This window comes from Salmo salar, chromosome 09 (genome assembly GCF_965601325.2).
Source record: "Salmo salar chromosome 09, fSalSal1, whole genome shotgun sequence".
Classification (NCBI taxonomy): Eukaryota; Metazoa; Chordata; class Actinopteri; order Salmoniformes; family Salmonidae; genus Salmo; species Salmo salar.
In genome coordinates this window covers 7,822,558-7,846,598 of record NC_138299.1, presented here as the reverse complement: position 1 = coordinate 7,846,598, position 24,041 = coordinate 7,822,558, and the positions used below count along the sequence as shown (strand labels likewise).

The window sequence follows — 24,041 nt, the reverse complement described above, 5'->3', positions numbered from 1 at the left end:
AGAGCTGGTGTAACTGAGTCAGGTTTGTAGGCCTCCTTGCTCGCACACGCTTTTTCAGTTCTGCCCACAAATTTTCTATAGGATTCAGGTCAGGGCTTTGACTTTGTTTTCCTCAAGCCATTTTGCCACAACTTTGGAAGTATGGTTGGGGTCATTGTCCATTTGGAAGACCGATTTGCGACCAAGCTTAAACTTCCTGACTGATGTCTTGAGATGTTGCTTCAATATATCCACATAAACATCCGGCGCCGACAGAGATGGCCTCCTCTCTTCTCGTTCTTAGGAAACTATGCAGTATTTTATTTTGTATTATTTCTTACACTGTTACCCCAGGAAATCTTAAGTCTTATTACATACAGCCGGTAGGAACTATTGGATATAAGAGCAGCGTCAACTTACCAACATTATGAACAGGAATACAACTTCCCAGAAGTGGATCCTCTGTTTGGTCCACCACCCAGGACAATGGATCGGATCCCAGCAATCGACCCAAAACAAAGGCGCCAGAGAAGGGGCAGAAGTAGCGGTCTTCTTGTCAGGCTCCGTAGCCTGGCACATCGCCCACCGCTCCCGAGTATACTACTTGCTAATGTCCAGTCTCTTGAAAACAAGGTAGACGAAATCCAAGCAAGGGTTGCCTTCCAGAGAGACATCAGAGATTGCAACATTCTCTGCTTCACGGAAACATGGCTCACTCGGGATACGTTATCAGAGTCGGTACAGTCTCCTTCGTTCTTCATGCATCGCGCCGACAGAAACAAAGATCTCTCTGATAAGAAGAAGGGCGGGGGTGTATGCCTTATGATTAACGAGTTGTGGTGTGATCATAACATACTGGAACTCAAGTCCTTTTGTTCACCTGACCTAGAATTCCTTACAATTAAATGCCGACCGCATTATCTACCAAGAGAATTCTCTTCAATTATAATCACAGTTGTGTATATCCCTCCCAAGCAGACTCCTCAACGGCCCTGAAAGAACTTCATTGGACTCTATGTAATCTGGAAACCACATGTCCTGAGGCTGCATTTATTGTAGCTGGGGATTTTAACAAGGATAATCTGAAAACAAGGCTCCCTAAATTTTATCAGCATATCGAATGCGCGACCCGGGCTGGCAAAATCCTGGATCAATGTTACTCTAACTTCCGCGACGCATACAAAGCCCTCCTTTCGGCAAATCTGACCACGACTCCATTTTGTTGCTCCCAGCCTATAGACAGAAACTAAAACAGGAAACGCCCATGCTCAGATCTGTTCAACGCTGGTCCGACTAATCTGATTCCATGCTTCAAGATTGCTTCGATCACGTGGACTGGGATATATTCCGGATAGCGTTGAACAACAACATTGATGTGTACGCTGATTCGGTGAGCGAGTTTATTAGCAAGTGCATCGGTGATGTTGTACCCACGGTGAGTATTAAAACCTTCCCCAACCAGAAACCGTGGATTGATGGCAGCATTCGCGCAAAACTGAAAGCGTGAACCACTGCTTTTATTCAGGGCAAAGCGACCGGAAACATGACCGAATACAAACAGTGTAGCTATTCCCTCCGCAAGGCAATCAAACAAGCTAAGCGTCAGTATAGAGACAAAGTAGAGTCGCAATTCAACGGCTCAGACACGAGAGGTATGTGGCAGGGTCTACAGTCAATCACAGACTACAAAAAGAAAACCAGCCCTGTCGCGGACCCCGATGTCTTGCTCCCAGACAAACTAAACAACTTCTTTGCTCGCTTTGAGGACAATACAGTGCCACTGACACGGCCCACTACCAAAACCTGCGGGCTCTCCTTCACCGCAGCCAACGTGAGTAAAACATTTCAACGTGTTAACCCTCGCAAGGCTGCCGGCCCAGACGGCATCCCTAGCCATGTCCTCAGAGCATGCGCAGACCAGCTGGCTGGTGTGTTTACAGACATATTCAATCAATCCCTATCCCAGTCTGCTATTCTCGCATGCTTCAAGAGAGCCACCATTGTTCCTGTTCCCAAGAAAGCTAAGGGAACTGAGCTAAACGACTATAGCACTCACTTCCGTCATCTTGAGTGCTTTGAGAGACTAGTCAAGGATCATTTCACCTCCACCCTAGACCTAAACATAACCAATCCTATACCACAAGCATGTGCAGACAAAGAGTTTATTTTCTCATCTATAGACTAAAATCATTACATTTTAGCTTCAAGACAATAGCAGAGTTGCTTTTCGTCAAGTAACGTTAGCCAATCAAAAATGTACGATTTAACCCTCTCATACAAATTTTAAACTGCAGTCAGGGGTGGAAAAAGTACCCAATCGTCATACTTGAGTAAAAGTAAAGATACCTTAATAGAAAAAGACTCAAGTGAAAGTCACTCAGTAAAATAGTACTTGAGTAAAAGTAATTGGTTTAAATATTTAAGTATCAAAAGTAATTGTAACTGTTAAAATATGCTTTTGTTTAACTTCTCTAGGGCCAGTGGGACGAAATCGTCCCACCTACGTAACAGCCAGTGGAATCCTGTGGCGCGTTATTCAAATACCTTAGAAATGCTATTACTTCAATTTCTCAAACATATGACCATTTTACACCATTTTAAAGACAAGACTCTCGTTAATCTAACCACACTGTCCGATTTCAAAAAGGCTTTACAACGAAAGCAAACATTAGATTATGTCAGCAGAGTACCCAGCTAGAAATAATCAGACACCCATTTTTCAAGCTAGCATATAATGTCACATAAACCCAAACCACAGCTAAATGCAGCACTAACCTTTGATGATCTTCATCAGATGACACACCTAGGACATTATGTTATACAATACATGCATGTTTTGTTCAATCAAGTTCATATTTATATCAAAAACCAGCTTTTTACATTAGCATGTGATGTTCAGAACTAGCAAACTTCCGGTGAATTTACAAAATTACTCACGATAAACGTTCACAAAAAACATAACAATTATTTTAAGAATTATAGATACAGAACTCCTCTATGCACTCGCTATGTCCGATTTTAAAATAGCTTTTTGGTGAAAGCACATTTTGCAATATTCTGAGTAGATAGCCCGGCATCACAGGGCTAGCTATTTAGACACCCAGCAAGTTTAGCACTCACCAAAGTCAGATTTACTATAAGAAAAATGTTATTACCTTTGCTGTTCTTTGTCAGAATGCACTCCCAGGACTTCTACTTCAATAACAAATGTTGGTTTGGTTCAAAATAATCCATAGTTATATCCAAATAGCGGCGTTTTGTTTGTGCGTTCAAGACACTATCCGAAGTGTAAATAAGGGTCACACGCACGACGCATTTCGTGACAAAACAATTCTAAATATTCCATTACCGTACTTCGAAGCATGTCAACCGCTGTTTAAAATCAATTTTTACGCCATTTTTCTCGTAAAAAAGCGATAATATTCCGACCGGGAAAGCGTGTTTACGTTCATAGAGAGAGAAAATAAAAGCATGGGATCCCCTCGTGCACGATACTGAGTCTCATTGTACTGTGACCGGCCACTATCCAAACGCGCTAATGTTTTTCAGCCAGGGGCTGCCTCGATATCATTCAGCTTTTTCCCGGGTTCTGAGAGCCTATGGGAGCCGTAGGAAGTGTCACGTTACAGCAAAGATCCTCAGTCTTCAATAAACAGAGTCAAGAAGCTCAAGGAATGGTCAGAGAGGGCACTTCCTGTAAGGAATCTTCTCAGGTTTTTGCCTGCCATATGAGTTCTGTTATACTCACAGACACCATTCAAACAGTTTTAGAAACTTTAGGGTGTTTTCTATCCAAAGCCAATAATTATATGCATATTCTAGTTACTGGGCAAGAGTAGTAACCAGATTAAATCGGGTACGTTTTTTATCCGGCCGTGTCAATACTGCCCCCTAGCCCTAACAGGTTAAAAAGTAAAAGTATGTATAAATCATTTCACATTCCTTATATTAAGCAAACCAGACGGCACAATTTGTATTTATTTTTTATTTTCTGATAGCCAGGGGCACACTCCAACAGTCAGACATAATTTACAAATGAAGCATGTGTGTTTAGTGAGTCCACCAGGTCAGAGGCAGTAGGGATGACCAGGGATGTTCTCTTGATAGGTGCGTGAATTGGACCATTTTCTTGTCCTGCTAAGCATTCTAAATTTAACGAGTACTTTTGTGTGTCAGAGGAAATGTATGGAGTAAAAAGTACCTTATTTTCTTTAGGAATGTAGTGGAGTAATTGTAAAAGTTATAAAATATTAAATTAAAGTACAGATACCCCCAAAACTTTAAGGGCTTTTTTGGTGCCACCTCTGAAATCACCACACAATGTTACAAATGAAAAAAGATATCCTATTTGTATAATCTACATTTTACATGTTTTGGTGGGGAGGATAGGTTTCCGCTATTGCGACAATTTCAGAATGTTACAATTTCAGGTAAAAACTCAATAACAAGTCTCAAATATTAGGAAAATGTATGTCAGCTGTTTCAAAAACATTGCTCTGCTATTACCGTCTATACTGTAGACATGTTAGCTCAACGAGACAACTGTTGGGCGATTGGGGTGCTATACCTCTGGAGGTAGCATTCGAGACGTAGCAAGTATGCAAGTTTACATTTGAGTGATGTGTAGCCGTCGGTATTTCTACAAAAAGTGTAGTAAGTGTTTCTGGGGATTAGGGAGATTTTAGGCTACGGTAAATAGATCCCTAGCAACAATGGAAAACCATTTACTACATCTATGTATCATCATCATCGATCTATCACCACCATGCTAAGGATCATTTGTATAACTTTAAAAGATAATCAGAGAGCTCCATTGTGCTCCATTGTGCTGACATTTTCCTTTCATTCAAAGACAATAGCTGATATTCAGTCCTTTAGAGCCCTAGGTTTGTTTCAGGTGGATCTAGTTTTCACTTTATTCTAATAGGCTATTTTGGAATGTTTCCTCCGCCACAGGTTAACGAGACGTCGTGCCAGTTTGTTACTCTTGTTTGTTCACCATGGAGATATTTGGGCCAACAAATAGGCCCCCATGTATTTGAGGCTTGTTGTAGGCAGCACAATCTCAACATCACAAACAGATCAATCTAGACAAGCACATTTTCAGTGCATGTAGAAGCTCTATTTGTGGTCATCCATCCCACCAAAGTGTTATTCGCAAACAACCACAAAATAGGCCTTGCGTATATAGGCCACAGTTAACTGATGTTTCAACAGTTTGAAATGGAAATGATCTGAATTTAGTGTAGCTTTTTTTTTCACCACCATTTATATTTCCCTCATTAGACCAATCTACTATCATCAAATCACATTTTATTGGTCACATACACATGGTTAGCAGATGTTAATGCGAGTGAAGCGAAATGCTTGTGCTTCTTGTTCTGACAGTGCAGCAATATCTAACATGTAATCTAACATGTAATCTAACAAGTCTACAACAACTTCCTAATGCACACAAATCTAAGTGAAGGAATGGAATAAGAATATATACATATAAATAAATGGATGAGCAATGACAGAGCATCATAGGTAAGATGCAATAGATGGTATAAAATATTGTTTGTTTGTGCAGCCTCTCTGTGTTTAGTGATGGCTGTTTAATAGTCTGATGGCCTTGAGATGGAAGCTGTTTTTCAGTCTCTCGGTCCCAGCTTTGATGCACCTGTACTGACCTCGCCTTCTGGATGGTAGCGGGGTGAACAGGCAGTGGCTCGGGTGGCTGTTGTCCTTGATGATCTTTTTGGCTTTCCAGTGACATCAGATGCTGTAGGTGTCCTGGAGGGCAGGTAGTTTGCCCACAGTGATGCGTTGTGCAGACCGCACCACCCTCTGGAGAGCCTTGCGGTTGTGGGCGGTGCAGTTGCTGTACCCGGCGGTGATACAGCCCGACAGGATGCTCTCAATTGTGCATCTGTAAAAGTTTGAGGGTTTTAGGTGACAAGTAAAATTTCTTCAGCCTCCTGAGGTTGAAGAGGCACTGTTACGCCTTTTTCACTACACTGTCTGTGTGGGTGGAACATTTCAGTTTGTCCGTGATGTGTACGCTGAGGAACTTAAAACGTTCTACCTTCTCCACTGCTGTCCCATCGATGTGGATAAGGGGGTGCTCCCTCTGCTGTTTCCTTTATTCCAAACAACTTTCATAGTTTTTCCAACGGGGGCTTCATAGGATGAGCTCGACTGCCCTATTTATTGGTATTCTGTTTAGCTTATTCCAGTCCCGCCTCCCCCTCGCTCTTTTCTTGAAGGCTGACTGACTCAGCTTATTCAGAGGGCCGATGACATTAGCCAGGGCTTAGTTACATGGCCTAAATCGTAAAGGCCTTTGCGTTCGTTCTTTTGCTGCGCTGCTTTCCTCTCTCCACACCTTTAAAACCAATGACCGGGGCAACTAAAAAAAAAACAACCCAAATTCAAAGGGAAAGGTTTTTTGTTTATAAAAAAAGCGATCCCTTTCCATTTGAAGACCTCGCTCTGTGTGAGTCCGTGCACACGCAGCCATGCTGCGTTTTTCATTTTCTTGTCTCCCCCTTTTTTATTTGCCTTTATGATGGGGAGAGAGGGAGACACACAGCAGGCAGACAGGCTGTCTCTCCCTCGCTTTTCTCAGAATTATTACGTTTCTCAGAATTATAAGCCCAGGAAGCACTAAGTAGGCCAGCCCTGGGTGACCTAGATATGCACGGACAGGGGCTGAGCTAGGAAGAGCAGAGATTAGAGTGAAAGAGATGGGGAGCCTGACACCCTGTTGCCTCTGTGATGAACATAGAGGTGCCTGTCCACTCCAAACCGGTGTTTGGTTTGTTTTCCCTTACCAATGAACACCAGAGGGGTTTGGCTGTCACTATGGAAAGGGATGAACTCTGGATTGGATTTCATTTCAATTTACTAGACTGGGCGGGCGGGCGCCTGGGACTCGCAGCTCAGCACCACTCATGTAAATTGTGAACCCAAACAATGTGAACCCAATGATCAAATGTTGGTCCAATGTTTTATAATAATGTTCCAGTTTACACTGGCTTGTGGTTAATTTAATAATGACATTCACTCGATCAAATGGTTAGTCGTTTGAGTGAAAGACCAAGAACATTGTCTGGTACATGGAAAAGGGAATTCGGTCCAGTGACCCAATTTGACGTTTGCAATGTGTTTTATCATGTCATCTGCTTCTGTCTGTCATTTACATTGGCATTTATATTTGAATATGTGAGTCATATCTAATCTAGGACTTTGAATTTCAAGGGAAATTAAGGATCAGATTGACTATGCGTTTGCACCAGTGCAAAATCTTATGTAACAAGGCAGTACTAAACAGTAAAATATGGGTTAAATAGGAATAAACGTTAAAGTGACATTAAATTCCAAAATCACATCTTGTGAGATGTTTTCAGACCTCAAAAGTAGTTTGATGTCAAGATGCATCCATGTCTCAGACCATCTGTCTTGTAGATCCAGCAAAATTCCACAAGCTCTAAAATTAATGGAAAAGATGGGCACCATGCAAATTCCGGATTTGCGGGGCTCATCTAATCCATGCATTTGGGGTCAAGGCATGTAGCTGATCCACACAACCAGTGGTGTGCGATGTGGAATCATATTTACATTAGACTACTTTGGAGGTCTGACAAATTTAGATTCTGGTATACAGTGGGGGGAAAAAAGTATTTGATCCCCTGCTGATTTTGTAAGTTTGCCCACTGACAAAGAAAGGATCAGTCTATGATTTTAATGGTGGGTTTATTTGAACAGTGAGAGACAGAATAACAACAAAAATATCCAGAAAAATGCATGTCAAAAATGTTTTAAATTTATTTGCATTTTAATGAGGGAAATAAGTATTTGACCCCTCTCAATCAGAAAGATTTCTGGCTCCCAGGTGTCTTTTATACAGGTAACGAGCTGAGATTAGGAGCACACTCTTAAAGGGAGTGCTCCTAACCGCAGCTTGTTACCTGTGAAAAAGACACCTGTCCACAGAAGCAATCAATCAATCAGATTCCAAACTCTCCATCATGGCCAAGACCAAAGAGCTCTCCAAGGATGTCAGGGACAAGATTGTAGACCTACACAAGGCTGTAATGGTCTACAAGACCATTGCCAAGCAGCTTGGTGAGAAGGTGACAACATTTGGTGCGATTATTCGCAAATGGAAGAAACACAAAAGAACTGTCAATATCCCTCGGCCTGGGGCTCCATGCAAGATCTCACCTCGTGGAGTTGCAATGATCATGAGAACGGTGAGGAATCAGCCCAGAACTACACGGGAGGATCTTGTCAATGATCTGAAGGCAGCTGGGACCATAGTCACCAAGAAAACAATTGGTAACACACTATGCCGTGAAGGACTGAAATCCTGCAGCGCCCGCAAGGTCCCCCTGCTCAAGAATACATATACATGCCCATCTGAAGTTTGCCAATGAACATCTGAATGACTGAGGACAACTGGTGAAAGTGTTGTAGTCAGATGAGACCAAAATGGAGCTCTTTGACATCAACTCAACTTGCCGTGTTTGGAGGAGGAGGAATGCTGCCTATGACCACAAGAACACCATCTCCACCGTCAAACATGGAGGTGGAAACATTATGCTTTGGGGGTGTTTTTCTGCTAAGGGGACAGGACAACTTCACCGCATCAAAGGGACGATGAAAAAAAAATATTTAAAAAAATGGACGGGGCCATGTACCGTCAAATGTTGGGTGAGAAACTCCTTCCCTCAGCCAGGGCGTTGAAAATGGGTCGTGGATGGGTATTCCAGTATGACAATGACCCAAAACACACGGCCAAGGCAACAAAGGAGTGGCTCAAGAAGAAGCACATTAAGGTCCTGGAGTGGCCTAGCCAGTCTCCAGACCTTAATCCCATAGAAAATCTGTGGAGGGAGCTGAAGGTTCGAGTTGCCAAACGTCAGCCTCAACCTTAATGACTTGGAGAAGATCTGCAAAGAGGAGTGGGACAAAATCCCTCCTGAGATGTGTGCAAACCTGGTGGCCAACTTACAAGAAACGTCTGACCTCTGTGATTGTCAACAAGGGTTTTGCCACCAAGTACTAAGTCATGTTTTGCAGAGGGGTCAAATACTTATTTCCCTCATTAAAATGCAAATCATTTTATAACATTTTTGACATGCGTTTTTTTCTGGATTTTTTGTTGTTATTCTGTCTCTCACTGTTCAAATAAACCTACTATTAAAATTATAGACTGATCATTTCTTTGTAAGTGGGCAAACGTACAAAATCAGCAGGGATCAAATACTTTCCCCCCCCCACTGTATAATTACTCTTTAAAGCAATTGTAAACAAACAGTTTAGTGGGTTAGTTTAGCTTAGTTTTTTCCCTGTTTTATCCCCTTCTGTAAATGTGCAGTACAATTGCTTAGGGTGTTATTAAATCAGTCAAATACAATGCCTGATTGTGCTGCATGAACATTTTGAAGTGTGAAGCAGAAACATTTGAGGGTGGGTAAATTTCTCCTGCCCCATCACTCAGGTGTTTACCAAAACAATGGTGGCACTGGTAGGGTTTCTGCTTCGTTGTTTGAACTTCGGATTGCCCGTTTATCTATGGCCGCATACTTCAATTGAAACAGACGTGAGCAAAGTGATCAGGTTGGTTTACAAGGCTACTGTATCACGGCCTCAATCTAACAAACACTAAAATGTCCTGTACGTTGTGTTCTCTAACCCCAGCCGCGTTCTGTCTCCCTTAGCGTAGTTCACAACTGTCACTTTAATTAAATGTGTTTGCCAAGAGGCGCGATCTATGATGACTCATAACTAGGCCACTTCCCCTTTTGAGCTCCATCTATACCCTCAGTGTTTAACTCCCTGAGTTGATGTGCTGGAGGGGTACACTATATATACCAAAGTATGTGGACACCCCTTGAAATTAGTGCATTCAGCTATTTCAGCCACACCTGTTGCTGACAGGTGTATATAATTGAGCACACAGCCATGCAATCTCCATAGAGAAGCATTGGCAGTAGAATGGCCTTACTGAAGCTCTGTGACTTTCAACGTGGCACCGTCATCTGTAAGTGCTGTTTATTGTGAAGTGGAAATGTCTAGGAGCAACAACGGCTCAGCCGTAAAGTCTGTCCAAATTGCCTCTGGAAGCAACGTCAGCACAATAACTGTTAGTCTGGGAGCTTCATAAAATGGGTTTCCATGGCCGAGCAGCTGCACACAAGCCTAAGATCACCATGCGCAATGCCAAGCTTCGGCTGCAGTGGTGTAAAGCTCGCCATCATTGGACTCTGGAGCAGTGGAAACACGTTCTCTGAAGTGATGTATCACGCTTCACCATCTGGCAGTCCGTCGGACGAATCTGGGTTTGGCGGATGCCAGGAGAACGCTACCTGCCCGACTGCATCGTGCCAACTGTAAAGTTTGGTAGAGGAGGAATAATGGTCTGGGGCTGTTTTTCATGATCCGGCTAGGCCCCTAGGTTCCAGTGAAGGGAAATCTTAACGCTACAGTGTACAATGACATTCTAGACAATTCCGTGCTTCCAACTTTGTGGCAGTTTGGGGAAGGTCCTTTCCTTTTTAGCATGACAATGCCCCCTTGCGCAAAGCGAGGTCCATACAGAAATGGTTTGTCGATCTAAAGCATAAAACAATCCCCATAACAATCCGTCAGTTTAAGCTAGAGATTATTATACAGACATGGTTTGTCTAGATTGGTGTGAAAGAACTTGACTGGCCTTCGGGATTAATGGGAACACCGACTCCGATCCAGGCCTAATCGCCCAACATCAATGCCCGACATCACTAGTGCTCTTGTGGCTGAATGGAAGCAAGTCCCTGCAGCAATGTTCCAACATCTAGTGGAAAGCCTTCCCAGAAGAGTGGAGGCTGTTATAGCAGCAAAGGGGGGACCAACTCCATCTTAATTCCCATGATTTTGGAATAAGATGTTCAACGAGCAGGTGTCCACCTACTTTTGGTCACGTAGTGTAAGTCAACCTCAGTGCTGTACTAGTATGGCATGTTTTAGCTGTAGTGGAAGGGGGCAACACCCCCACTACAGCTGTGTTCTGCTGTTCTCTACCAGTCATCAGGTAGAATGCTCTGGAAGGCTCAGTGATCCATTTGTAAGGCACCACAGTTGGATAATGTCCTAGCTGTCTTATCCATCCTTCATCACCTGGATGTTGATAGGTTGATTATATAACCAGTGTTAACTGGCTACCCATTTATTCTCCATCAAAGAATAGAATAGATTAGTGTCACGACTTCCGCCAAAGTCGGTTCCTCTCCTTGTTTGGGCGGCGTTCGGCGGTCGACGTCACCGGCTTTCTAGCCATCGCCGCTCCATTTTTCCATTGTTCCATTTGTTTTGTCTTGTTCCCTGCACATCTGGTTTACATTCCCTAATCACACTGCATGTATTTATTCCTCTGTTCCCCCACATGTCTTTGTGTGTAATTGTTTTTGTTACGTGTTCGTGTGTACGCGCCAGGCTGGGTTTTTCCCCGTTAGTCCGGGGCTTTTCACAAGGGATGTTTATTGTACAACATTTGCTCATTTTTTTGTGACTGTTTTGCGCATTACACTTTTACCTTTGGCTGGAGGTTTTGATGCAGTGGCATCTGTCGGTTTTATTGCCTCTGCCTTATTAATAAAGTGTGCGCCTGTTCACAACTCTCTGCTCTCCTGCACCTGACTTCTCCACCAGTAGCGCACACCTTGACAGAATTACACACCACTCATGGAGTCAGCAGGAGCAGGTACCCCGGTCAGAGTCGAGGAGCGCATCCGGGAACACTCGGCAATGCTGCAACATCTCGGTGCCACGATGGATCGCGTTGTCCAGACCATGGACCGCTGGGAGAGACAGGAAGTCTCGGAACGACAGGGCCCTTATCGACCACTACCGGTGCAGCCTGCGCGAGGACATCCGATGGGAGTTGGCCTGCAGGGATGCCACCATCACTTTTGACCAACTGGTGGATCTGTCCATCCGGTTGGATAACCTGCTGGTCACCCGCGGACATCCAGAGAGGGCTCTGCCGGTTCCATCTTCCAGCATCCCGGCTCCAGTGCCCATCGAGCTGGGAGGGGCTGCGCTTAGGGAGGCTGGAGGAGGGGCCTTCACGTGCACCATCTGTGGCCGCAGAGGGCACACTGCCGGTCGGTGCCGGGTTTGTCCCTCTGGGAGTCGAGGCAGCAGGCGGGGCACTCTGAAGTCACCCCAGTTGAGTCTGTACCACTCTCATCCAGAGTCCTCTGTTGTCCACCTGTTTGTACCTGTTTGTTTTCCTGAGTTTCCCCCGCATTCCCAGCATAAAGCGCTCGTCGAGTCAGGCGCGGCTGGGAATTTTATCGACAGAGCGTTCGCCCTTAGTTTAGGGATCCCCATTATTCCTGTGGTTGGACCTTTCCTGGTACATGCTCTGGATAGTCGACCATTAGGGTCCGGGCTAATCAGGGAAGCCACCATCTCCCTGGCCATGGTGATGCAGGGGGGTCACGAGGAGAAAATCAGTCTCTTCTTCATTGACTCTCCTGCATTTTCTGTGGTGATAGGCCTTCCCAGGTTAGCGCATCATGACCCCACCATTTCCTGTCAACAGAGGGCTCTCACGTGGTGGTCGCGAGAGTGCTCGGGGAGGTGTGTAGGGGTTTCTGTTGGTGCTACCACGGTGGAAAGTCCAGACCAGGTCTCCACGGTGCGCATCCCCCCAGAATATGCCGATTTGGCTCTCGCCTTCTGTAAAAAGAAGGCGACTCAATTACTACCCCATCGACGGGGGGGATTACTGTAGCGCATCTCCTCATGGACTGCATAAGATTTGCCAGTTCTTGCTGTGAGATGTTACCCCACTCTTCCACCAAGGCACCTGCAAGTTTCCAGACATTTCTGGGGGGGAATGGCCCTAGCCCTCACCCTCCGATCCAACAGGTCCCAGATGTGCTCAGTGGGATTGAGATCTGGGCTCTTCGCTGGCCATGGCAGAACACTGACATTCCTGTCTTGCAGGAAATCCCGCACTGAACGAGCAGTATGGCTGGTGGCATTGTCATGCTGGAGGGTCATGTCAGGGTGAGCCTGCAGGAAGGGTACCACATGAGGGAGGAGGATTTCTTCCCTGTAACGCACAGAGTTGAATTTGCCTCAATGACAACAAGCTCAGTCCGATGATGCTGTGACACACCACCCCAGACCATGATGGACCGTCCACCTCCAAATCGATCCTCACTCCAGAGTACAGGCCTCGGTGTAACGCTCATTCCTTTGACGATAAACGCGAATCCGACCATCACCCCTGATGAGACAAAACCGCGACTCGTCAGTGAAGAGCACTTTTTGCCAGTCCTGTCTGGTCCAGCAACGGTGGGTTTGTGCCCATAGGTGACGTTATTGCCGGTGATGTCTGGGTAGGGCCTGCCTTACAACAAGCCTACAAGCCCTCAGTCCAGCCGCTCTCAGCCTATTGTGGACAGTCTGAGCACTGATTGAGGGATTGTGCGTTCCTGTTGTAACTCAGGCAGTTGTTGTTGCCATCCTGTATCTGTCCCGCAGGTGTGATGTTCGGATGTACCGATCCTGTGCAGGTGTTGTTACACGTGGTCTGCCACTGCGAGGACGATCAGCTGTCTGTCCTGTCTCCCTGTAGCGCTGTCTTAGGCGTCTCACAGTACGGACATTGCCATTTATTGCCCTGGCCATATCTGCAGTCCTCATGCCTCCTTGCAGCATGCCTAAGGCACGTTCACGCAGATGAGCAAGGACCCTGGGCATCTTTCTTTTGGTGTTTTTCAGAGTCAGTAGAAAGGTCCCTTTAGTGTCCTAAGTTTTAACTGTGACCTTAATTGCCTACTGTCTGTAAGCTGTTAGTGTCTTAACGACCGTTCCACAGGTGCATGTTCATTAATTGTTTATGGTTCATTGAACAAGCATGGGAAACGGTGTTTAAACCCTTTACAATGAAGATCTGTGAAGTTATTTGGATTTTTACAAATTATTTTTGAAAGACAGGGTTCTGAAAAAGGGACATTTTCATTTTTTTGCTGAGTTTAGATATTTTTGGTCGCTGGCCAACACACAGTATCCCTTAATGTCCAAGTGGAATAATGTTTTTGGCCATTTTTTCAAATGGGTTGAAATTGAAAAGCTGAAATGTCTTCAGCCAATAAGTATTCAACCCCTTTTTGTTATGCCAAGCCAAAATACATTCAAGAGTAAAAATGTGCTTAACAAGTCACATAATAAATTGCATGGACTATAATAGTGTTTAACATGATTTTTTAATGACTACCTCATCTCTATACCCCACACATACAATTATCAGTAAGGGCCCTCAGTCGAGCAGTGAATTTCAAACACGGATCCAAACACTAAGACAAGGGAGGATTTCCAATGTCTCGCAAAGAACGGCATCTAGATGGGTAAAAATAACCCTTTGAGCATGGTGGTTACAAATTACACTTTGGATGGTGTATCAATATATCCGGTCACTGTAAAGATATAGGCGTCCTTCCTAACTCAGTTGCCTGAGAGGAAGGAAACCACACAGGGATTTCACCATGAGGCCAATGGTGCCTTAAAAACAGTTAGAGTTTAATTGCTGTGATGGGAGAAAACTGATGGATCAACAACATTGCAGTTACTCCACCATACTAACCTAATTGATAGAGTGAAAAAAACATGTATCCTGTTTGCAACAAGGCACTAAAGCAATACTGAAAAAAAAATTGGCAAAGCAAATTATATTTTGTCCTGAATACAAAGTGCATTGGATTTGCATTAAACATAACACATTACCGAGTACCACTTTCCATATTTTCAAGCTTAGTGGTGGCTACATCATGTTAGGGGTATGCTTGTAATTGTTAAGGACTGGGGAGTTTTTCATGATTAAAAAAAATTATGGAATTGAGCTAAACACAGGCAAAATCCTAGAGGAAAACCTGGTTCAGTCTGCTTTCCACCAGACACTGGGAGATCAATTGACCTTTGAGTAGGACAATAACCTAAAACACAAGGCCAAATATACACTGGAGTTGCTTACCAAGAAGACAGTGAATTTTCCGGAGTGGCCGAGTTACACTTTCAGATTTAAGTCAAAACTGTATGGCAAGACCTGAAAATGGTTGTTGAGCAATGATCCTCAACCAATTTGACAGAGCTTGAAGAATTTTGAAAATAAAGGGACATTTTGCACAATCCAGGTGTGCAAAGCTCTTAGACTTAACCAGAAACACTCACAGCTGTAACCGCTGCCAAAGGTGCTTTTACAAAGTATTGAGTCAGGGGTGTGAATACTATTTCTGTGTTTTAATTTTCAATACATTTGCTAAAACTTGTGTGTGATTTAATCCATTTTGAATTCAGGCTGTCACAACAATGTGGAATAAGTAAAGGGGTATTAATGCTTTCTGAAGGCACTCTACACAACATAAAACATCAGCCTTGTTTAACCATTAAACCTAATGCTACTTCTCATATCCCCTGAATGAAGACATAGCCTACTGAATACTGATAACATGTTTTCACTTTGATTTAAATTCAGGCTGTAACACAACATGTGGAATAAGTTTAGGGGTATGGTTACTTTCTAAAGGCACTGTGTCAAAAATGTCTTGTTGTTTATATAACCAGCCAACTCTGTGTGTTGTTCCAGGGAAGTATTAAATCTGTAACTTGCATTATGATACAATAGCTTGTGCAACATCTGAAGAAATTTGCTAGACTTCAACCAAACTTTTTTTTTTACCTCTCTAGGGGAGGTGGGACGAAATCGTCCCACACTATTCAACAGCCATTGACAAATCAGAGCGCCAAATTTAAAACCACAAAATGTCATAATTCAAAGTTCTCAAACATAGGACTATTTTACACCATTTTATAGATACACTTCTCCTGAATCGAACCACATTGTCCGATTTCCAAAAGGCTTTACAGCGAAAGCAAAACATTAGATTGTTAGGAGAGTACATAGACACACAGCCATTTCCAAGCAACTAGCATGCATCACAAATACCCAAAACACAGCTAAATTCAGCACTAACCTTTGATCTTCATCAGATGACACTCCTAGGACATTATGTTATACAATACATGCATGTTTTGTTCAATCAAGTTCATATGTATATCAAAAAACAGCTTTTTACATTAGCATGTGATGTTCAGAACTAGCATACCCACCGAAAACTTCCGGTGAATTTACTAAATTACTCATGATAAAACGTTGACAAAATACATAATTATTTTAAGAATTATAGATACAGAACTCCTTTATGCAATCGCTATGTCCGATTTTAAAATAGCTTTTCGGCGAAAGCACATTTTGCAACATTCTGAGTACATAGCTCGGCCATCACGGCTAGCTAATTTGACACCCACCAAGTTTGGGACAACCTAAACTCAGAATTACTATTAGAAAAATTGGATTACCTTTGCTGTTCTTCGTCAGAATGCACTCCCAGGACTTCTACTTCAACAACAAATGTTGTTTTGGTTCCAAATAATCCATAGTTATATCCAAATACCGCCGTTTTGTTCGTGCGTTCAGGTCACTATCCGAAGGGTAACGCGCGAGTGCATTTCTTGACAAAAAAATTCAAAATATTCCATTACCGTACTTAGAAGCATGTCAAACGCTGTTTAAAATCAATTTTTATGCTACTTTTCTCATAAAATAGTGATAATATTCCAACCGGGCAACGTTATATTCATTCAAAGCCTGAAAGAAAAAAATGGAGTAGTCTCGTGAGCGCGCATCTCCAGTCTCACTGTCCCCAGGCAGGCTGACCACTTACAAACTCTGCTGCTGTACTTTGCCCAGAGACAGCAGACACCCTATTCCACTTTCTGGCGGCTTTAGAGAGCCAATGGAAGCCTTAGAAAGTGTCACGTTACAGCACAGATGCTGTAATGTCGATAGAGATGCAACGGAAGGACAACAAATTGTCAGACAGGGCACTTCCTGCATGGAATCTTCTCAGGTTTTGGCCTGCCATATGAGTTCTGTTATACTCACAGACACCATTCAAACAGTTTTAGAAACTTTAGAGTGTTTTCTATCCAAATCTACTAATTATATGCATATTTTAGTTTCTGGGCAGGAGTAGTAACCAGATGAAATCGGGTTCGTTTTTTATCCGGCCGTGAAAATACTGCCCCCTATACCACAACAGGTTAAATAGTGAAAAAGTTTTGTAGTTATATTCATTGTCATGTTTGTTTTATCTGACAGGGTGAAAGCAGATATGAGTTGGAGCTGCTGCCCCACCTCCACAAAGCAGATGTCATAGGCCTCACGGAGGAAGCACAGAAGGAAAAGTCCACCAAAGGAAAGAAGCAGAAAGAGGGAAAAACGACAAAATCCAGAACCAAAATGGCCAACCTGAACCACAAGCAGAAGACTTCCTGCCTTTCCTCAGCTGACCTAGACCGTGTCGAATTCAAAAAGGAAGTGCAGAGGGAAAGCATTTCTAAAGCAGAGACTCTCTCTCCATGGACCCTGATAAAGGACAGAGTCCCTTCAGAATGTCACAAGGAGGTGACTCATAACCTCAGAGATCACCCAGGCCTCTGGCCACTCTCCTCCACCGGTGATCAGCCAATCATGGACATGGATTTTGACTGTATCATACTCAACAACGAGAGTGAAAGTTCAGAGGTCAATTCTCCAAGGGATTTGGTGAGCGAATCAGTGAACTGCATTGCTGCTGTAGAACAGATTGACCTCAATCAGTTGACCTCAATTGCAGACCGTGAACCCAAGTCAGATGAAGATTCTGAACTGGAGGCTTTGTTTTACTTGCCGAAATGGGACGCTGCCATCCCCAAGTTGCAGCCCCTGAGACAGAGGTTAGAGAGCTTCAGGGTCATTCTAGTCAACGTGACAGAGCTTCTGTCTAGGTCTCCTCCAGCTTTGCACTTTGACCTGGACAGCCCTCAGTTCGACCCTGGGCCCACCCCCTTCACCACCATAGACTGTTCACATACACTTCCGGTTGAACCTCTGGATGAACTGCTGGATGTGGGTCAGACATTCCACGTGAATTTCTCCCTGGAAGTGGATGAGGACTTTGCTGATCCTGCTTCTCAATCTCCCAATGTTGATTTAGACATTGGTTCTCTAGACTGTGAAAGCCATTGCGAACCACATCAGCAGCACTCCCCTTCTTCAGCCATTACTGTGCCAGCAGACAGCATGGGTAGGGAAAGTGCCCTTGGCAGCCCTAGCTGGGATGAGGTCTTCGAGGATGACAGCAATGACATAAAGGACGATGATATGGATGATAAAGCGGACTTCAAGCCACCATGTCATTCCACTCAGCCTAAAGCCCAGCACGCTAAAACCAACCTGGACGAGAGCATGGACCTGTTTGGAGATGACGAGACCTTTCTCCAGATGACCATCCCGGACATCCCAACGCCAGAGAACGTCAGTATCCGAATACCTAGCCCCCTGAAGCCTCCGGAGAGGGAATGGTTAATAGGGTCAAGTAAAAGTGTGACAGAAACAAATATGGTGTATCAGGTCAAACCTAGCCATAGCCATGCTTCTCCTGTAGCGCAGCAGGAGCCTGCTCAGGACTTTGAGAACTTTGACTGTTCTCAGGATTTCTTCTCTGTCAACTTTGACTTGGGCTGGGAGGAGGATGAAGGGGACACAGAGGCTGCTCCTAGTCCGTTCCCCTCAAAACCTTCACCCCCTGGATCCAAAAAACAGGAAGCAGCCCTTTCCTCCTCAGTGAATGGGCCGAAAATCTCTGGCTCCTCCGCTCCCCCCTTTAGTTTCCATAGGAAGAGCGTGTCCACACCCCTGGCAGCCTGTCCGGGAGGGAAGAGGGCAGAAACCTCTGCTCTGGCTTCGCCTCAGACCTCTCCTCTGACCTCCAAGAGCGGAGCTCTGTTCTCACCAATCCCCACATTAGGACCGAGGCGAGCTCTCCTGCCTGGTCCTTCCACCACCCCATCCACTTCATTCTCATTCTTAAAGAGGCAACGCCAGGGGACCTTACAGAATGCCCTGACTCCCAAAGCTCAGTCGGGGGACCCAGGAAATGGTTCAATAGAGATGGGACACAGTTTGTCTCACAAATCCATCCTGGACCCCCCTCATCCAGGTTAGTTCACTCCAACTATTACAGGTGCTTGATGTCAATGTGTCCCCTAGTTTCCCATTCACAAACAACTAAGCCACCTTGTTAATATGTATACCTGGTCGGGACATTAGCAGGTGTTCTGACAATCTGACCTACACATCTCATCAAGGTAGCACATTCTGAACGATAGGTGAGATTGGTACTGCTTTGCATTGTCTGTTTGTGCCTGTGAGTGGGTAAGCACTTCAGGCATGTGCATTATGATTTGTTATCCCCTGCCGCAGGCCTGTGCACCAGTGACAGTGAGGAGGAGGTTATCACCCGTAAGCGGGTTCATCATCATGTCAAGGCGAACCCCTTGTCTTCTCCAGTGGTAAGTCCCAATTAGCTACTTTTTCACTCTGTGTCAAGGACTATATAGTAAGCCTTCAGTAATGCATCTTCATTCTGTCAAACATAACCACCAAATGTAGGTCTGGTGAACTGCTACTTGCACTAGGTCTCTAATTCTAGTCATGTCATGGTGTAATTGTCTATTTTTCTAACTTACGTATACTGAACAAAAATATAAACGCAACATGTAAAGTGTTGGTCTCAGAAGTTTTCTATACGCACAAAAAGCATATTTATCTAAAATGTTGTTCCCAAATGTGTTTACATCTCTGTTAGTGAGTATTTCTCCTGTGCCAAGATAATCCATACACCTGACAGGTGTGGCATATTAAGAAGCAGGTTAAACAGCATGATCATTACACAGGTGCACCTTGTGCTGGGGACAATAAAAGGCCACTCTAAAATGTGCAGTTTTGTCACACAACACAATGCCACAGATGTCTCAAGCTTTGAGGGAGCGTGCAATTGGCATGCTTACTGTTTTAGAGAATTTGGCAGAAGGACCTCCACATCTGGCTTCTTCACATGCGGGATTGCCTGAGACCAGCCACCCGGACAGCTCTCAGGGAAGCGCGCTCGTCATCCTCACCAAGGTCTTGACCTGATTGCAGTTCAGCGTCGTAACCGACTTCAGTGGGCTGATGTCAACGTTGTGAATAGAGTGCCCCATGGTGGTGATAGGGTTATGGTATGGGCAGGCATAAGCAACTGACAACGAACACAAATGCATTTTATCGATGGTCATTTGAATGCACAGTGATACCGTGAGGAGATCCTTAGGCCCATTGTTGTGCCAGTCATCCACCACCATCACCTCATGTTTCAGCATGATAATGCAAGGCCCCATGTCACAAGGATCTGTACACAATTCCTGGAAGCTGAAAATATCCCAGTTCTTCCATGGCCTGCATACTCACCTGACATGTCACCCATTGAGCATGTTTGGGATGCTCTGGATCGACGTGTACAACAGAGGTCGACCGATTTAATCGGAATGGCCGATAAATTAGGGCCGATTTCAAGTTTTCAAAACAATCGGTAATCGGCATTTTTGGACATCGATTGTGGCCGATTACATTGCACTCCACAAGGAGACTGCGTGGCAGGCTGACTACCTGTTACGCGAGTGCAGCAAGGAGCCAAGGTAAGTTGCTAGCTAGCATTAAACTTATCTTATAAAAAACAATCAATCTTAACATAATCACTAGTTAAAACCTGTTAGGGCTAGGGGGCAGTATTGACACGGCTGGATAAAAAACATACCCGATTTAATCTGGTTACCACTCCTACCCAGTAACTAGAATATGCATATACTTATTACATATGGATAGAAAACACCCTACATTTTCTAAAACTGTTTGAATGGTGTCTGTGAGTATAACAGAACTCAAATGGCAGGTCAAAACCTGAGAGATTCCTTTACAGGAAGTGGCCTGTCTGACCATTTCTTGAACTTCTTTTCCATCTCTATCATTTACTAAGGATCTCTGCTCTAACGTGACACTTCCCACGTCGTCCATAGGCGCTCAGAGCCCGGGAAAAAACAGAATGTCGTCATTCCAGCCCCAGGCTGAAACACATTATCGCCTTTCTCAAGTGGCCGATCAAGGGACACTGGGCTTAGGCGCGTGACCCCGACCGCCCCCGCCTTTGGGATTTTTTCCTCTGTTTGCCGAAAAGGAGATTCCCTGTCGGAATATTATCGCTTTTCTACGAGAAAAATGTCGTAAAAATTGATTTTAAACAGCGGTTGACATGCTTCGAAGTACGGTAATGGAATATTTAGAATTTTATTGTCACGAATTGCGCCATGCGCGCGACACTTCTTTACTATTTCGGATAGTGTCTGGAACGCACGAACAAAACGCCGCTATTCGGATATAACGATGGATTATTTTGGACCAAACCAACATTTGTTATTGAAGTAGCAGTCCTGGGTGTGCATTCTGACGAAGACAACAAAAGGTAATCAAACTTTTATAATAGTAAATATGATTATGGTGAGTGCTAAACTTGCCGGGTGTCTAAATAGCGAGCCCGTGATGCCTGGGCTATGTACTTAGAATATTGCAAAATGTGCTTTCACCAAAAAGCTATTTTAAAATCGGACATATCGAGTGCATAGAGGAGGTCTGTATCTATAATTGTTATGCTTTTTGTGAACGTTTATCGTGAGTAATTTAGTAAAATGTTAGCGAATTCCCCGGAAGTTTGCGGGGGTATGCTAGTTCTGAACGTCACATGCTAATGTAAAAAGCTGGTTTTTGATATAAATATGAACTTGATTGAACAAAACATGCATGTATTGTATAACATAATGTCCTAGGGTTGTCATCTGATGAAGATTATCAAAGGTGAGTGCTGCATTTAGCTGTCTTCTGGGTTTTGGTGACATTATATGCTGGCTTGAAAAATGGGTGTCTGATTATTTCTGGCTTGGTACTCTGCTGACATAATCTAATGTTTTGCTTTCGTTGTAAAGCCTTTTTGAAATCGGACAGTGTGGTTAGATTAACGAGAGTCTTGTCTTTAAATAGCTGTAAAATAGTCATATGTTTGAGAAATTGAAGTAATAGGATTTTTAACGTTTTGAAAATCGCGCCACAGGCTGCCAGTGGCTGTTACGTAGGTGGGACGCAAGCGTCCCACCTAGCCCATAGAGGTTAACTACACATGGTTGATGATATTACTAGTTTATCTAGCTTGTCCTGCGTTGCATATAATCGATGCGGTGCCTGTTAATTTCTCATCGAATCACAACCTACTTCGCCAAACGGGTGATGATTTAACAAGCGCATTCGCGAAAAAAGCACTGCCGTTGCACCAACGTGTACTTAACCATAAACATCAATTTCTTTCTTTAAAATCAATACACAAGTATATATTTTTAAACCTGCATATTTAGTTAATATTGCCTGCTAACATGAATTTCTTTTAACTAGGGAAATTGTGTCACTTCTCTTGCGTTCTGTGCAAACAGAGTCAGGGTATATGCAGCAGTTTGGGCCGCCTGGCTCGTTGCGAACTGTGTGAAGACCATTTCTTCCTAACAAAGACCATAATTAATTTGCCAGAATTGTACATAATTATGACATTGAAGGTTGCACAATGTAACAGCAATATTTAGACTTAGGGATGCCACCTGTTAGATAAAATACAGAACGGTTCCGTATTTCACTGAAAGAATAAACGTTTTATTTTCGAAATGATAGTTTCCGGATTTGGCCATATTAATGACCTATGGCTCGTATTTCTGTGTGTTATTGTGTTATAATTAAGTCTATGATTTGATATTTGATAGAGCAGTCTGACTGAGCGGTGGTAGGCAGCAGCAGGGTCGTAAGCATTCATTCAAACAGCACTTTCCTGTATTTGCCAGCAGCTCTTCGCTGTGCTTCAAGCATTGAGCTGTTTGACTTCAAGCCTATCAACTCCCGAGATTAGGCTGGTGTAACTGATGTGAAATGGCTAGCTAGTTAGCGGGGTGCGCGCTAATAATGTTTTAATCGGTGACGTCACTCGCTCTGAGACCTTGAAGGAGTTGTTCCCGCGGCTTTTGTGGAGCGATGGGTAACGATGCTTCGAGTGTGGCTGTTGTCGATGTGTCCCTGGTTTGAGCCCAGGTAGGGGCGAGTAGAGGGACGGAAGCTATACTGTTACACTGGCAATACTATAGTGCCTATAAGAACATCCAATAGTCAAAGGTATATGAAATACAAATGGTAGAGAGAAATAGTCCTATAATAACTACAACCTAAAACTTCTTACCTGGGAATATTGAAGACTCATGTTAAAAGGAACCACCAGCTTTCATATGTTCTCATGTTCTGAGCAAGGAACTTAAACGTTAGCTTTTTGACATGGCACATATTGCACTTTTACTTTCTTCGCCAACACTTTGTTTTGCATTATTTAAACCAATTTGAACATGTTTCATTATTTATTTGAGGCTAAATTGATTTTATTGATGTATTATATTAAGTTAGAATAAAAGTGTTCATTCAGTATTGTTGTAATTGTCATTATTACAATTAAATAAATAAAAACAAAAATTGGCCGATTTAATCGGCATCTGCTTATTTTGGTCCTCCAATAATCGGTATCGACGTTGAAAAATCATAATCGGTCGACCTCTAGTACAACAGTGTGTTCCAGTTCTCGCCAAATACCAGCAACTTCGCACAGCCATTGAAGAGTGGGACAACATTCCACAGGCCACAATCAACAGCCTGATCAACTCAATGCAAAGGAAATGTGTCACGCTGCATGAGGTAAATGGTCACACCAGATACTGACTGGTTTTCTGATTCACACCCCTACCTTTTTTCATAAGATATCTGACCAACCGATGCATATCTATATTTCCAGTCATGTGAAATCCATAGATTAGGGCCTAATTTATTTATTTCATTTGACTGATTTCCTTATATGAACTGTACCTCAGTAAAATCATTGAAATTGTTGCGTGTTGCGTTTATATTTTTGTTCAGTAATAGTGCATTGAGTTGCACTACCATCAAAACTGTACAATCATCCATTTCTATTATATAACCTACCATATCTAATTTCCGTCCTCTTATCTTTTCCACACTTTATTTGCCATGGCTG

The 24,041-nt window shown here is 43.6% G+C and overlaps 1 protein-coding gene across 4 annotated transcripts in view; it reads left to right on the top strand.

Moving 5' to 3' along the window:
- The window catches only part of fancm (FA complementation group M), an 80,101-nt gene that overhangs the window by 40,972 nt on the left and 15,088 nt on the right, over positions 1 to 24,041 (top strand). For all 4 annotated transcript variants that reach the window (XM_045723347.2, XM_045723346.2, XM_045723345.2 and 1 more), the window contains 2 exons: positions 17,180 to 19,061; positions 19,325 to 19,413. In XM_045723347.2, the coding sequence (XP_045579303.2) occupies positions 17,180 to 19,061; positions 19,325 to 19,413 (1,971 nt within the window). The remainder of the gene's footprint in view (positions 1 to 17,179; positions 19,062 to 19,324; positions 19,414 to 24,041) is intronic.